The 17,077-nt window shown below is 42.4% G+C and overlaps 2 protein-coding genes across 6 annotated transcripts in view; one reads left to right on the forward strand and one right to left on the reverse strand.

Annotated features, from left to right (window-relative positions):
- Positions 1–2,303: 2,303 nt before the first annotated feature.
- CAMKV (CaM kinase like vesicle associated) overlaps positions 2,304–17,077 on the reverse strand; it is a 60,021-nt gene continuing 45,247 nt past the window's right edge. For all 4 annotated transcript variants that reach the window (XM_075183899.1, XM_075183896.1, XM_075183898.1 and 1 more), the window contains 7 exons: positions 10,609–10,747; positions 10,280–10,400; positions 10,076–10,151; positions 8,155–8,291; positions 7,994–8,072; positions 6,739–6,826; positions 2,304–3,192 (listed from right to left, as the gene is read on the reverse strand). In XM_075183899.1, the coding sequence (XP_075040000.1) occupies positions 3,007–3,192; positions 6,739–6,826; positions 7,994–8,072; positions 8,155–8,291; positions 10,076–10,151; positions 10,280–10,400; positions 10,609–10,747 (826 nt within the window). In that variant the 3' untranslated portion in view covers positions 2,304–3,006. The remainder of the gene's footprint in view (positions 3,193–6,738; positions 6,827–7,993; positions 8,073–8,154; positions 8,292–10,075; positions 10,152–10,279; positions 10,401–10,608; positions 10,748–17,077) is intronic.
- Positions 6,823–17,077, forward strand: part of LOC142099920 (uncharacterized) — a 263,337-nt gene continuing 253,082 nt past the window's right edge. For both annotated transcript variants that reach the window (XM_075183882.1, XM_075183884.1), the window contains exon 1: positions 6,823–6,927. The gene's annotated coding sequence lies outside the window, so the exon portion shown is untranslated. The remainder of the gene's footprint in view (positions 6,928–17,077) is intronic.

The raw sequence follows: 17,077 nt of genomic DNA on the forward strand, positions 1-17,077 counted from the left end.
TATACTCAAGGAGTCCTTCAACTCCCAGTTACCCAGCTATCTGTTCCATCCTAATTATCATCAACATCATATAGGATCTTTGATAACAGTAAAATCTATAGAAGCAGATCTTTGTAGTACAGGCTGTTTAATCTAAGATTTCGGTTAAAACAAACAAGCAGTTTTCGTACACTGGTGTGTGGCAGGAAAAGAGTTTTGAGCTGGTCCTCCGAAGCCCAGAGGCCAACATTAGACATCCTGATCCAATATATTTAACCAGACTTAGCTGTGAGTCCCATCGGTGGAGACATAGACCGAGAGAGCACCTGCACATGCCATATCCACCTCTCACTGCAGAATGATTAAATAATATGCAAAATGTTTTATTTTTACAAAGTCTGTGGACTGTGTGGCAGCTGCCCCTCTGAGATTCTACGATATGAACATTCACCAGGAACTGCAAAAGTCTGGCTGGCAGTGGAAGGGTAAAAGGCATACAGTGTTAATGTATGCAGGCCATTGATACTGTACGCTGGACACTTGTGTTAGGTGACCAGAGCCTACTGACAACACTTCACATTAGATCCTGAAGGACCCTTAATGCTGCATATTCATGACAGCCAGACAGCTCTGTCATATAATATTACCAGGATTCTATGATCCAAATTCCAAACTGTGCTAAAAAAATAACATCAAGAATGTAATATTGTAATAATGCAGTATATGAAGATGTACAAGATATCCTCTGAAAGCATTCAGCCTTTCACTGCCATCCGGACAGTGGTCACATCAACAGGACTTATGATCCCATCCTGTAATAGGCAGTAAATCAAAACAAAATAAAGAAATGCTTAATATCTGTAATCCCTGCTTAGACCTTTTAGTCCCATCTGGTTTCAGTCTGTGTAAAAGGACATTGAAATCCCTTCTTAAAGACATGTAATGTATGAGTTATGTAAGCATTGTAGCACTGGATAAATAGACGATTACCTGAAATAGTTTTTGTTATTTTATGGAGGTAAAGATGAGCTAAAATGTCAAATTATGTAATTGCTAGAACAATGTTAGAGGTTATATGACAGAAATAAGGTTATATCACATCTAAATGTGGTCCCATAAATATAGAGAGGAAGAATGTTTGTGGCAGCGATATTATAGAGCATATCACTGAGCGGGATATCAAGGAAATAAGTCTGACTACATAGAGCAGGTACTTTTTATTGAGGGAACTTTAACATTTTACTATATCCAGTCAGACATTTGCTTTTTACTAGAAAGATGCACAGCACACAGCACAGTCTCCGCAGATTCCTGGACACCCCACTAAGTGTCCTAATAGTGTGAACTCTTCTTATCTAGTGGCCTTAACAGTTTTATTCATTTCAATCTTTAAAATGATGTTGTTGTTTTTTTATCATAGAGGTTGATGTAATCTGAAATGGTTGCTGCCCAGATTGTTTGGCTGAGCAACTTCACAGGTAAATGGATCTGTGGTTACAAACCCGCGGTGATTAGTTTGCTGGTCAGATACTCACTAATACACAAGCTTGTATCTGGTTTAATAAAGAATATTGTTCAGCAATACAGATTAGAGTTTAATGCTTTGATTGGCTACAGGTTGGTCTATCCCTGTGAATGTTCTAATGTTTTGATTGGCTAAAGGTTGGTCTAGTCCTGTGACTCTTCTAATGCTCTGATTGGCTACAGGTTGGTCCAGTCATGTGAATGTTCCACTGCTCTGATTGGCTACAGGTTGGTCTATTCATGTGAATGCTCCAATGCTCTGATTGGCTACAGGTAGGTCTAGTCCTGTGACTGTTCTAATGCTCTGATTGGTTGCAGGTTGGTCCAGTCATGTGAATGCTCTGATGATAGCACATTTATGATATTACTGAGGTTGCTAACATTATTCATTAGAAGCTTTACCATAAATTCTGTATCCTAATTTTTCTGTATCCTAATTCTTCTGTCTTCTGGTTCCCAGCAGACATCTATGGAGCATCCGCCATTATGTTGATGATGGATCACACAAGCAGCAAAGAGGGTCTTGTAACAGAGTTAAGAGTATTTACATAGGGCGAGGTGGGCCTACAAGCCTCAGGATATTTGGTTTACTTTGTGGTCCAATATGAAGTTGTAACCAACTGCTTTTCAGAATGAAAATATGATACTAGTATAGAGAGGGTTCTGTTGAACCCCATATTGTAACCAGATATTTTTCAGCTCATTTGCACAATTTATACAGAATCTGTGTTCATACCGATGGAAATCCCACTATTTCTTTATCAAATCCAAGAATGCCCCTGAATCCATAATAAAAAGACTGGGAGAAGCAGCACGTTTATTTAAAGAAAAGCATACAAAACACAGGGTTAAGGTCTGTACATTACATGTTCCCCACCAAAAGGAACGAGGCAGGGGTGAATATATGGATCAGAGTCGGAATATAAGCTGCCACAAGAGTACACACCCAGCATTAAAGTGGACCCGTCTCCCAGGTATAGGGACAGAAGCCTTATTCCCATTTTACATGATTGAAGAAGAAAGGAAAGCGCTACTGAGGGGCTGCCGGAAAGAGGCTATAATAAGATCTATAATAAGTTTATAAAGTTTCTGTAACAAATATTTTACATGTTTTAAAGGTAGATTTGGTGATACAACATGGGGAAAGGTCCACTTTAATTATGACATTAAAGGAGAGGTGGTAATGAGGGTGCGAGGCTGTATAAAGTTATCTAGCAGCATAAACGGTACTGATCTCTCTCTAACAGTGCAACTAAGGGCATAAAGAATAAAAATAAATGCTCTGCGGTAGCAGTGAAAGGGTTAATGGGGCAATGCAATGGAGGTTAGTGCTGCAATTCTTTCTAGCATCAATGGGACTGGTATCGTTCTACTCTGCAATCTGAACAGAGACAATGCTAATGACTGCAGAGTATCCCCCACAAGTGGGGGGAAAGGAAGGGTTAATGATAGTATGCTCTGCGGTGGAAAGGGTTAGGTTTTCTGCCATCCTCTCCCGGGGCTTCAGCCGGTGCCATCGGTAGAAGGACATAGAGAAGGTGCTTCTTCAGCCGGTGTGATGGCAGGTGAAGGTGCGGGTGTGGCCAGGCCAGGAGTCTGCTCACCGTCCTTGGAAGGAGAGGGGGTTTTGGACTCTGTGTGGTCTGGGGCTCTCAGACGCTTCATCATGGTGGTGACCCGTACGGCTTTCTGAAAGAGACATGATAGTGACAGAGGCGTTATGGGGTCCTGAGCATCAGGGATTTCATATGTTCATGCAGGAAAAAGATGGCCTAAATGTGACTGATATCTGCTGACTACATCTAACATCACGAAGAGCAACTGGGTGGACAAGAGGTTCGGATAGGGTGGAAGAGGGGGCAGAAATTCTGAATGAATCTTATACATTCAGTTCTTTAGTGGATGATGTGTTTGTTTGTGGTTCTCTTTGTCATCACTGTGCATCTCAGACTTTATAAGACCAGGGTTAGAGGAAGTGTCACTAGTCTGACATCACCTCTCTCAGGGGCGCACGCAGGGGGGGTTCTGGGTCTCCAGAAACCCCTCCCCTCCGCTAAAGAAGTGCCCCTACATAGCGGCACTGTACTGTATAGCAGTCGCGGCGCTGTCAAAGAAGCATTCACGGCGGTGCTGTATTGTGGTAATCTGTGATTGAGGAACTCCAGTCTATTTGTAGTATTTCATTGCATATTATTCATGCAGCAGAAACGATCATCCTCATCTGCTGTTTAACCCATAATAGCAGACTAAATGCATTGACTAATAGAGGGGATTATCAGTAGGATATCTCTTACAAATTATCAGTACATTTCTTACACCCCCAGTACCTGTTCTGAATTCACACCAGCATGACTGATATAGGGGGTTATTTCTGAGCAATCACTGTACGAATCCCTCCACCATTTCTCACGTAGGGTCTGAGACATTAACGAAACTAAGGCAAAAAAAAAAAGGAGTAACTTTGCTCAGGGACAAACCTCCTACAAGGAGTGCAAATGAGTTTATTATTTTGCACATAAGTTAAATACTGCCTGTTTTTTCATCTAGCACACAAATACTTGATAGCTTTATTTTTACATTGAAATTAAAAGTGATCTAGGACATGCCCTAACCCAGGGGTAAGCAACCTGTGGCTCTACAGGTGTTGTGAAACTACAAATAACAGCATGCCTTGCCACCTATCTGCTGGTTTAATACTGGGAAAGCATGCTGGGACTTGTAGTTTCACAACACCTGGAGAGCCGCAGGTTGCCTACCCCTGCCCTAACCCAACTGTAAATCTGTTCTCACATTTTAAATTTACCTCCCCATCCAATGCAACATGGTTTTGCCCAGATGCAAAGTTACCTTTTTTTATGCTTTTGCTCTCCATTCACTGACTTGTAATGTCTAGTACACACAGGTGATTTTGTTTTACATATCTTTACAAAGTCTTTTGAATGTAGAATTAAGTCCATACTTAAGGGTGAATCAGTTGTATAATACACCTGCATCCGACAGGCGTTCACTTGGTTTTGCATTAGTTTGGACACATTTCAGACGCATCTGACTTGGCTCAGAATATATCTGAGGTCTATATTAACACTTATCTAGCGTCTACTGACACATTACGGGTTTACAGTTTTGTGCTGTAAATGGCAGTGAGTACCAGGAATGCCATTGGGCTAGAGATGGGGAGCAAACTCTTCCGTCAGATAGACTTGAGGCTGTCTAACTGTGCTGCCTGCTAGATGTCTCATTTTACCAGTAATCCTGGTCTTAGTCCTGTCACACTCGCAACAAAGACTTCTCTCACTTATGAATTCACCTGAGTGTTTCCAGCTTCAATCAATAACCAAAACGACGAGAGAGGGTAGAACAGAACCAAATGTTCTAAATTGATCAAAGTATCTTACTAAGACTGTTAAATAGAACACAAACTATAAATATAAGTGTGCTTAGATCAGCCAGCCTAATGTCCTAGCGCCTCATGTGAAAAACATGAAGCTACACGCATAAAATGTAATAACATCCTGATCAGACCGAGACAATGATTATATGAAAATGCTAAAAGAAGGAAGAGGTCATGTTATTACGCAGGCATGATATGTAAGCAGGACGCACACCCTAATAATATACTGGAGATGCAAATGTGTGCGTATATATATATACACCGCTAAATATATTACAAATCCCTCACCATATGTAAATCAAGTCTGCTATTACCATTTCTGGGTCAAACATTAGGCATAAATAGTATATATATATTATTGTGAGAGAAGCGCTGGTAAAATAGGGGGTGGTCTACTTGAGTGTCTCAGGTTTCTGTCATGTTTTTTTAAAGAGCTCCAGGGAATTTTAGTAACTGTTGGAAAGATAGCTTTCCAATAGGTTTGGCTCAAGTACGAGCTGGTTTAAGGGACCCTGGAACGAATGGATGAGAGATTATGGGTTAGACAACAAGCTGGTTAATAGACCAGATCTCAGAGGCCTAAATAAAATGAAGGGTCAGCCTGCTCACTGCCTGGAGAGAAAAGCAGGGATATACTGAGAGACACATTTTCGTGGGATAAATTGGCTGTATATAGCCATTTTGTGTGTGGCAGGATACTGGGTCCCAGTAAAGAGGAACTTTAAGTGTCAGTGTTGGACAGTGTATGATTTATTTTGTTGTTACTGTCATTTTTTTCTGTTGCTAGCTCATTTAACGCCCAATAACCCCAGCTGCAGTATATATATAGACACTGAATGTTTGCTCCATGTCAGGCAGGATTAGGAAAATCCCTCCGTATGTAGAATGTATTTTAGGGTCTGGAAGCTGGATGGAGGGGTTTTCAATGTCTCATTATTGGTATAAATTAAGCAGAAACATTCACAGTAAACGGTAATGAATACTGTCTGTAGTGCTGAGAATAGAGGTAGATTCTAACTTGTTCCTTCAGCAATGAGGGTCATTCATGAAGCTTATTATACGCAGAAATATTGTCCAGTTCTTGCTGTATGTGCAGATTATGCTCACACTTTATAATTAGTCCATACAGACGTCAGAATGGAGATAATTAAAGTGTCCCCTTTCCTTGCGTACAATGTAGTTTATATCTGTGATGGACATTGTCAGAGCTTCTTGCCGTTTCCATATACTGGGGGTCAGAAAATGACTATTCTAAGTTACTATGATATAATATGGCTTCTGCCCTGTATGAGTGAATTATTGGTCTTGTAATGTTACATTCCTAATATTTGTTGTTTATACCTCAGTGTAGGTCTTCAGGTAAATATATATATCCCTGTGTCCTCCAGAATCAAATCTAAATTACTTACCCTTACCTCAAAGCCCTCAACAACACCCCTATATACATCTCATAACATGGATACATAGATGGATTATATTACAGATTATATAGATGGATACATAGATGGATTATATTACAGATTATATAGATGGATACATAGATGGATTATATTACAGATTATATAGATGGATACATAGATGGATTATATTACAGATTATATAGATGGATACATAGATGGATTATATTACAGATTATATAGATGGATACATAGACGGATTATATTACAGATTATATAGATGGATACATAGATGGATTATATTATAGATTATATAGATGGATACATAGACAGATTATATTACAGATTATATAGATGGATACATAGACGGATTATATTACAGATTATATATAGATGGACAGATAGATGGATTATATTATAGATGATTATAGTTATTGAAGCATTTACCTTCCATTTGGCTTTAGCAAAATTTTTCTCAATCTGAGCACAGACTCCGTCCTTTATGTTTTTATCAGATGCGGCATTCCCTGAAACCCTAAAAAACAAATGAACTCAAATTAACACAGAGCAGCGGATACAGATTGATGGAAAACCCCTTTAGGCCAATCAGAAGCAGAGCACGGAGGAGAGAGAATGGTAGGATGTTATACCACTTGTTGTCATATTGTAGTAGACAGTTCTTGCTTTATGTCAGTGTGTCTCTCCCAGGGCATTGGATGGATTTGATTCATTACTTTAATGAACGTATTTAGGAAAATGTAGAAAATGAGTCTTCCATGGTGCAAATTCCTTTTACACCTGTTTTTGTGGAATTGTGCCCAATCGTAATCAACGTGTAGAGTTTACATGTGAAAAGCACGGTGTCTGCAGGGGGTGCAATGTTCAGCACAAGAAGATGTGGGCGGCTCGGGTGTGTCTTGGCAAATGCGGGTGATGTGCATCAATGCATCTAATTATGCACCCACTATCAGCAGTGAGATTCCATTTTGCAGGACGTGATTATTTAAATGTGAGTGAAAAGATTGAGAGGATCCAATTACAGACGCGTTCTCTGTTCAGCGGGGGTCTGAGAACGCTTCCTGCAAAGTGATTTATTTCTGTACCGGTCCTTGGATGCAATGGAACTGGAACTCGGCGTGTTCTGTCAGTGGGGCGCATTTTCTATCTGACGCATTTCTAGACGCACTCTGGTCATTGTGATAACATATGTGACACATGTAATAAACACAGTCGATGATCCTCTATTCTCATGATTCATTTAAGACATAAATGAGGTTGAACAGAGCAGTATTACTGGGGCTGCTGTAAATGTGGAAGGCGGCCTGTGGGCGTGCCAGGCGGATAATTAGTGTCATTCCCCCGTGCACAGTCTGTGGATGGTGAATGACCTTTATTGTCTCCCCCAGTAAACATCGCATAAGCCGGGTCTTTCCGCAATTTGATGCCATAACATGATACCTCTGCACACGCCTGTGCTGCTCATAGCACATACTACTACATGGAATAGTGAGTGGGGCAAATGTCTCTGAGATGGGAGATGTGTCAGATATTTGTAGTGCTGGTTTAATACTTACATTTATAAGTTACACTTGTGACACAGGATGAAATGATTGTAGCATCCAAATAAAAGGTAAATGATGGACACAATGCTGGTGGTTAATGACTAGGTGAAGAGTATGGGGAGACACACGAGAGACGTCACCATTCATGGCTGATAGCATCCGCAGCTGTCACCCTCTGGTCCTGTTCCACCTCCATCAGACGTGTCACCAGGTCTTTGGCTGCGGTGGAGAATGTAGCGTTAGTTGTGATCGAACTCTCATATACTGCACGTTTACTCATCACCTCACTAGTTACACTTACCTGCAGGTGAAATATCATCCCAGTATGGTGAATCAAACTCATAGTCCCCATGTAGGATCTTTCTGAACAAATTCTTGTCATGGCTTTCATAGTCTTCCTCCTCCATCTCATCATAAAACGGGGGGTTACCAGAGAGACTACAGAAGAGGGAAGGTTCATTAGCACTAGTGCAGTATCACGACTGCTACCTGTCACTATTACATACCCAGTGCTACCTGTCACTATTACACACTCACTGCTACCTGTCACTACTACACACCCAGTGCTACCTGTCACTACTACACACCCAGTGCTACCTGTCACTATTACACACTCACTGCTACCTGTCACTATTACACTCTCAGTGCTACCTGTCACTATTACACACTCAGTGCTACCTGTCACTATTACACACTCAGTGCTACCTGTCACTATTACACACTCACTGCTACCTGTCACTATTACACACTCACTGCTACCTGTCACTATTACACACTCAGTGCTACCTGTCACTATTACACACTCAGTGCTACCTGTCACTATTACACACTCACTGCTCTGTCACTATTACACACTCACTGCTACCTGTCACTATTACACTCTCAGTGCTACCTGTCACTATTACACACTCAGTGCTACCTGTCACTATTACACACTCAGTGCTACCTGTCACTATTACACACTCACTGCTACCTGTCACTATTACACACTCACTGCTACCTGTCACTATTACACTCTCAGTGCTACCTGTCACTATTACACACTCAGTGCTACCTGTCACTATTACACACTCAGTTCTCTCTGTCACTATTACACACTTACTGCTACCTGTCACTATTACACACTCAGTGCTACCTGTCACTATTACACTCTCAGTGCTACCTGTCACTATTACACACTCACTGCTACCTGTCACTATTACACTCTCAGTGCTACCTGTCACTATTACACACTCAGTGCTACCTGTCACTATTACACACTCAGTGCTACCTGTCACTATTACACACTCAGTGCTACCTGTCACTATTACACACCCAGTGCTACCTGTCAGTATTACACACCCATTGATACCTGTCACTATTACACACTTACTGCTACCTGTCACTATTACACACTCACTGCTACCTGTCACTATTGCACACTCAGTGCTACCTGTCACTATTACACACCCAGTGATACCTGTCACTATTACACACTCACTGCTACCTGTCACTACTACACACCAAGTGCTACCTATCACTATTACACACTCACTGCTACCTGTCACTATTACACACTTACTGCTACCTGTCACTATTACACACTCACGGCTACCTGTCACTATTACACACTCACTGCTACCTGTTGCTATTGCACACTCAGTAATATCTGTCACTATTACACACTCAGTGCTACCTGTCACTATTACACACCCAGTGCTACCTGTCACTATTACACACTCACTGCTCTGTCACTATTACACACCCAGTGCTACCTGTTACTTTTACACATCCAGTTCTACCTGTCACTATTACACACCCAGTTCTACCTGTCACTATTACACACCCAGTTCTACCTGTCACTATTACACACTAAGGGGTATATTTACTAAACTGCCGGAGTTGTTGCCTATAGCAACCAATCAGATTCTAGCTTTCATTTATTTATTGCATTCTACAAAATGACAGCTAGAATCTGATTGGTTGCTATAAGCAACATTTCCACTTTTTTAAACCTGCAGTTTAGTAAATATACCCCCAAGTGCTACCTGTCACTATTACACACCCAGTGCTACCAGAGTTACTGGTGTTCTTTAGATTTGTGTAGTGATTAGTTATAATACAGTATGTATAATGGACAAATGTGCATTAATAATTATAATTATCTGCCACACTAATGTCGTTATGGTAACACTCTCTGTTACATCCCCGTCAGTCACTAACATAACATAGTTATCACTCACAGTATATACATGATGACTCCGATTGCCCAGCAGTCGACGGGACGTCCATATCGCTGCCGTGCGACCACCTCGGGGGCTGCAAATACAAAAAGATTATTCACCAATGTGTGAAATTGGTGACGAGAGCCCACCCATTGTCTTGTCCTACGGCAGAGTTATTCGTGAGAAACCTCGCAGGAACAGACTTTGTGTTCCACCTCTCACCCAGATATTCGGGAGTCCCACACGGCTCTTTGATGAGGCTCGTCTCCACTTTGGCCAGATGAAAATCACTGATGACTATTTTAGAATTCTTCATACGATTAAAATACAGCAAGTTCTCCAACTAGAGGCAAAAAGAGACCAATGAAATGGAACCAATGAAGAGAAATCAATACCAGGATATAGGATCCGTTCCATGTTTCACTAAGATCAATGCTTTTCCTTTACCCTTCCCCTACACATTATACCTACTTACTACATGGATTGGCCAATGCATATTTAGTATAGGGGTCCTCCCCGTCCCAGGTCATATTATAGCTCGGTCGCCTTACCTTCAGGTTCCTGTGCACGATACAGAGCGAGTGTAGATAGGCTACTGCTTCCAGAACCTGTCGAATGACGTTACTAGTGTCCCGCTCCGAATAATATCCCTGGTCCAGAATCCAGTCAAAAACTTCACGGCCCGAAGCCCTAGATGTGGAGGAAATCCATCATTAGATGTCTATTACTTATTCATTATAATTTACAGGGGAAAATATGTATTATATCCATCCCAATCGAAATGTAAAGCTATAAATATCACACATTCGCATTTTTTAACCATATACCTGTATAGTGAGAAAATGTATCATACGGAACATATGTAAAACAATCTCATACAAAGTAGAAAAAATAAATGCAAAAACAAAGTGTACTGAGGGCCCTGCTCAGGAGAGTGAGCTTACAAGGGAGGTGTATCTGTGTGAGGGTAAATCATCATCATCAGCTATTAATATAGGGCCACTAATTCCGCAGTGCTGTACAGAGAACTCACATTAGTCCCTGCCCTATGGAGCTTACAGTCTAAGTTCCCTAACATTCACAGACAGAGAGACTAAGGTCAAAGTCATAGTAGCCAATTAACCTAAAGTATGTTTTTGGATTGTGGAAGGAAACGGGAGCACCCCGAGGAAACCCACGCAAAAATGGGAAGAACATACAAACTCGACAAAGATAAGGCCATGGCCAGGAATCAAACTCATAACCCCAGTGCTGTGAGACAGAAGTGCTAACCACTGAGCCACTGTGACTCCTTGCTACCATCTTGCAAATTCCAACGGCCTTCCCAAAATTTTTAACTTTTATAATTGTGAGAAGATGATCATGTTGGAGGTCGGGCTCAGGGATGATCTAAAGTGCAGTCATCACTAACTACCATTTTAATGCCATCGCTGTGTATGTATAGGTCATTTCTGCACCAAGTATGTGTATACAGCTCATATGCTTAATATGTATGAATGAAAAAGCAAATAGGAGCATATTAATGTTGCTATTATGTACCATACTTGCCTACTCTCCCGGAATTCCTGGGAGGTTCCAGAGTAGGCAAACCTCCTGAATTAGCTGAAATTCACACATAGATTGGCGGGGGCGGGGCTTAATAATGTAATTAAGCCCTGCCCCCTCTATTCAATGCCGTTAATGTTGGCATTTTATAGTGGGGGCGGGGCTATGGAGACCTACCCCCTGTCACAGTTTTAAAAGTTGGCATGTATGTTATATAATGACTATTCACTACACTGTTCCTAGAGAACTTTGTTAATTATTCACACCCTTTCCACACTTCTCCTTGTGGTAGTTGTACCAGTCTCCCCCCAGTCCTTTCTGTTACATGATAAAATACAACCCTTGCAGTTCCTCACACTGACTGTACGCTACTGTATGCTAATCGTATCATAAGTTCAATCATACAGGTAACACATATAAAGTCTTACAGTACACATATAATATAATACAGTTCAGCAGAGATTATGCAAAACAGAACCAATGAATCACAATTGAAATTCAACCCCCCCCCCCCCCCCCGCTATGTTTTTGTAGTGTGGGAGTAAACCAGAGCTCCGGGAAGAATATACTAACTCCACACAGAGAGGAATCAAACCCGTGACCTGGCGCTGTGAGGCAGCAATACTAACTAATATATATTCATAAGCTTAACGACTGATATCCCTCTCTCCACTTAAACCTCTTAATAACTTATTTAACTTATTTGAATAATTGACACAAGACATAATTGTGTCAAAATTAAAAGGAGTTTAGGAGCAGTTAGGATGATATACGCCAGGCAACAAGGATATCCCAGCATCATCCGCAAACGGGGGTGGACAACCAAACAGCACCCTGGGCGCACATATCTACATTACTGGGACCCTTGCTTCCGGGCACTAGAGAGCCTGCACTCACGAGCCGACCCACAGGGGCGGTACCTGCACCAAGACTATAGCCGACTCATCAAGAGAGGCGGGTTCAGTGTGGCCACTACCGTAACGTGCTCCCCAACCACTGGCCGTTGCCTGCACTGCATTTTCCGGCAACACACCATCCAGGATCTTCACTAGCAAACACCAGATATACCAGGAACTGACAACAGGTAACCAGGGACCAGCCCGATAAGTTAGAGCTGGCACTAAGGTCCATCCAAACCAGGGAGGATGGGCGAGTAATGTCCAGGATCTCCAGAGAATGTCAGTCTTACAGTCTATACATAGCGTTCCCTTCTGACATCAGAAGGATGTACACCTCCCCAGTTAAGCGTTTAACCATAGAGGAATAACTACAGTTGAGGGACACAGCCTGAGCTTTTAATTTCCTTCATGCTTACTTCATCCCTCAGTTCTTAATTTCTTCTTCACCACATACCATGTATGAGTGCTCAGGCAATATCGCTGCCATGTATGCATTTGTTAATCTTGTCCCTGCCATGTATGTTTGTATAGTCCACAGCCTCACCATGTATGTATGTATGTATGTATGTATGTATGTGTAGGCCAAATCCTCAAGATGTCATTACACAAAGTGTGCATGTAGACGCTGAACTGTGATATCACAATGTCACATGTGGATTTGCTTTGTTCATTAAACTCAAGTGGCCTGATTCATCTTCGAAGTCCCACTGCGTGCCGTATCTTGAGCGAAATTGCTCTGCGCATGATCCGAAATGAACTTTACTCCAATGAATGCAAGTGCATCCAATTCATGTCTGAACGCAAATGACACTTCTGACTGGAAAGGAAGAACAGGGGTGGATGTATGTATGCAGTCACAGTTAGGTTGTTCATCGGATTCAAGTTCTGGGCATCTCTAAGGTATGTATTTTTAGCCAAACAAATTACACCAGCTACAGGGCAGGTGTGATGACGGACACATATACATGCCAGAACACGCGTTTGCAAGTAACAGAAACTATAAGAATGCATATTATGTACAGTAGGTATTAGGCAGATCCTAATAAATGTATTTCATGTTGGAAACAAAAATTCTAAATGTATTTTTATTATTATAGTATTAAGAGTTGTTAATGTATTTACATTTACTCCATGCATTCTGATAGGACTATATTGCACATATGCATTGTGCGTATCCTGCAGTGTGTTGTATCTGTCTGCATACGGCAAATACCGTATAACTAGGGCGTAACTATACCCAGATTCACATGGAAGCGTTTCTTGAGATTTGCTTATATTTGAATACCTAGCGTACAAGTTACGTGTGGTTTTTTTTAATGTAAATTTGCAATTCCTGGTTCCTGTTCTGTATCCAGTTTAGGAATAAATTATACAACTAGGTGAAGAATCCACTTGTAAATGGGAATAAAATGATGGGTAATGCACATAGCTATCCAAAACCGTAATTTAAAATGTTAGCGCCTGGGGCGAGAAGGAAAACTTCTGTTCCCCCCTAGTCATCAATTTTAACCAAAATTAACCTAAAATATTCATAAACTGCGCCCCCTTCAGCGTTGCGCCCTTGGCGGTCGCCCCTCCCGTACAGCCCTAGTTACGGCCCTGCAGCTATCCTGCGGACAGGGTGGATACAAACACTGAAAGGCCTCATTATAATGTACAAGGCACCTCTTGTCCTATTGTCCTTTTATTGTGGTGATGACAGAGTAGAAACCTCTCGCAGAGGCTATTAATCTTCCTAGCAAGGATTGCCCCAGATAGAGGAAAGATTTACATGACAATAGCAGCATTTGCTGTGCACTTACAACAATCAGTAAGCTGAGTCACAATCTGCATCTTTCCCTGGGGTATGTTGTGATCTCTGCACAGAATATACATTAACCTGAAGGTATGATTGACCTTTCTAAACACAGCGTCCTCCTGTCTGCATCATTTAATCACTCTTCTTCCGGTGTGTTTTACCCCAATGCAGTGATATTTCCAGCACACTTTAGGAAATAATTTACACCAATTCTCGCACTGGTTACAGTCACCACTGATTTGCAGTCTAAATAATGATATTAACTATGTTTTTCAGACCACAATATGTTCTGCTTTCACATGTTAAATGTACCAGATGTACATAAATAAAAAGTCAGCACTAAATGTTGATGTTAAATATATTTTATAAAATGATTTCTAGCGATTGGCAATGCTGGATATTCAGTATCTTTCAGTACAAAGAATTACAAAGCTGCTTGTGTATGTCTAATGTAAATATTCAGAGATTAATATAGAGGAATATTCCTAGTACAGGTCTCTGTCTAGTCTCTCTGTGATGGTGTTTGTATGTCTGCTGGCAGATCTTGATACAGTACAGTAAAGGTGCCATTGTTTCCTTCTCCCCATAATTAATTATTCTACTCCCAGAGCTCTTCTGTCAATCTTATTGCAGTTTATAATCCTGTCACAATACATTGGATCGGGAGCATGGTCTAGTGGATATGTGTTGTATCTGTTAGGAACTCCCAAGACGGTACAGTGAAACTCGGGGACTACTCTGAAGGCCCGGTGTTCGCTGGAGCCCCTAGTGGTGGGGACAGACTTGGCTGAGGGTTGAGTAACGTATACTGACTTAAAGGAGCACCCAGGAGTGGAGTGATTGGCGGGCTGTAGTGAAGAGGGAATCCAAGGTCAAAGGTCACTAGCACAGGTACAAAATCCAGGGACAAGCGAAGGGTCAGACACACAGGCAAAAGAAGCAAAATCCGGAATCCAGGCAAAAAGGTCAGGGTCAGAAGCGAAGGTTCAAAGGTCCAGGAACAAGCAAAGGTCAAAACACGGGTAGTCAATCCAAGGTAGCAATAACCAACAGAGAGAACAAGCAGGCAGCAGAACTGAGGACAGAACGCTATAACCGGCAGTGAGGCTGCAGACCTTACTGCCCTAAATACCAAAGGCCACCAATCAGAGCCTAGCTCTGAGTCTCACACAGCCCCTATACTAATTAAATTAATCAGCCCACAGGCTATGTTAATTTGCGCGCATGCGCCTGGCTACTAGTACCGCCGGGACGCAGCGCCAGATGAGAAGCGTCCGACCGTTGCCTTGGCAACAGCCGGGCAGGAACTGGAAATGACGTCCCGGTCGTCAAGATGACGGCCGGGACGCCAGAGAGCACAGGAAGCGAGCCGTGGCGGCTATGAGTACCGCCGCGGCTCGTGACAGTATCATTAGAGCACAGTATGACATCATTGGTGGCTGTGGCCATGTGTTTAAATGACTGCAAATATTACAAAGAAAACACAAAGCTGGAAGACAGCACTCCCTACATGCAAAACTGAGGCAAAATAAGACAAATTTGGCATGAAGCCCCACCCATTTGTGGGCAAACTCCGCCCCTTTTCAGATTTGCGATTCAGCACTGTCCCAACATATGCTGAAAATAACAACTGTCCTTCGGGTTGTCCTTGGCAACGGCCGGGCAGGAACTGGAAATGACGTCCCGGTCGTCAAGGTGACGGCCGGGACGCCAGGGCGCACGGGAAGCGAGCCGCGGCGGCTGTGAGTACCGCCGCGGCTCGTGACAGTACCCCCCCTTGAGGAGGGGTTAAGGAACCCCGACACCCAGGTTTAGTGGGAAATTTCCTGAAAAATTCTTTAATGAGTTTCCAAGCATGGAGACGCCTCCGCGGTATCCAACATCGCTCCGCAGAGCCATAACCCTTCCAGTGCACCAGGAACTGAACTTGGCCTTGAACCCTCCTTGAGTCAAGGATTCTTTCAATGACGTATTCCTGGTCTCCATTCTCAACCAAAGGCCGAGGCCTGCTAGAGGAAGGCTGACTGAATCTGCTGGGAGCAACGGCTTTCTTTAGAAGCGAACAATGGAATGTCTAGGGTATTTTTAAAGAAGGTGGGAGTTTCAGCCTGAATGCCACTGGATTTATCTTTTTCTCAATTGAAAATGGTCCAATGTATCGGGGCCCCAGTGTCCTGCAAGGTTGCCTCAACTTGATGTTCCGTGTGGACAACCAAACCCGATCCCCCACTTTCAGAGAACATGGCACACGATGGCGGTCAGCGAAAGCCTTGGATTTTTGGGAGGCTTGACCTAGTGCAGAGTGCCCCTTTTTCCAGAAAGATCTCAACCTGGCCGTAAAAGCAGGTGTTCCAGAATCCCCACTGGGAACAGCAGTAGAGAAACAGTTGGATTTCGGGTGAAATCCGAGGTTGCAGAAGAACGGGGATGTGTGTATTGTGGAATTGAAGTTGAAGGAACAATAGACCGCGAGTCAGGAGACTGAGGATGATGGGCCAAAAAACTTCGGGACAAAGAATCAGCCTTAATATTTTTTGAACCTGGACGAAATGTAATGATGAACCTAAATCTGGTGAAGAATAGGGCCCAGCGGGCCTGCCTGGGATTCAGAGTTTTTGCAGTCTGAATATATTGGAGGTTTTTATGGTCTGTGAAGATGGTAATGGTGTGTGCAGCTCCCTCCAACCAATGTTGCCATTCCTCCAATGCCAACTTAATGGCCAATAATTCACGGTTTCCGACATCATAATTACATTCAGCAGACAGAAACTTACTAGA

The sequence above is a fragment of the Mixophyes fleayi genome, chromosome 8 (genome assembly GCF_038048845.1).
Source record: "Mixophyes fleayi isolate aMixFle1 chromosome 8, aMixFle1.hap1, whole genome shotgun sequence".
Lineage (NCBI taxonomy): Eukaryota > Metazoa > Chordata > Amphibia > Anura > Limnodynastidae > Mixophyes > Mixophyes fleayi.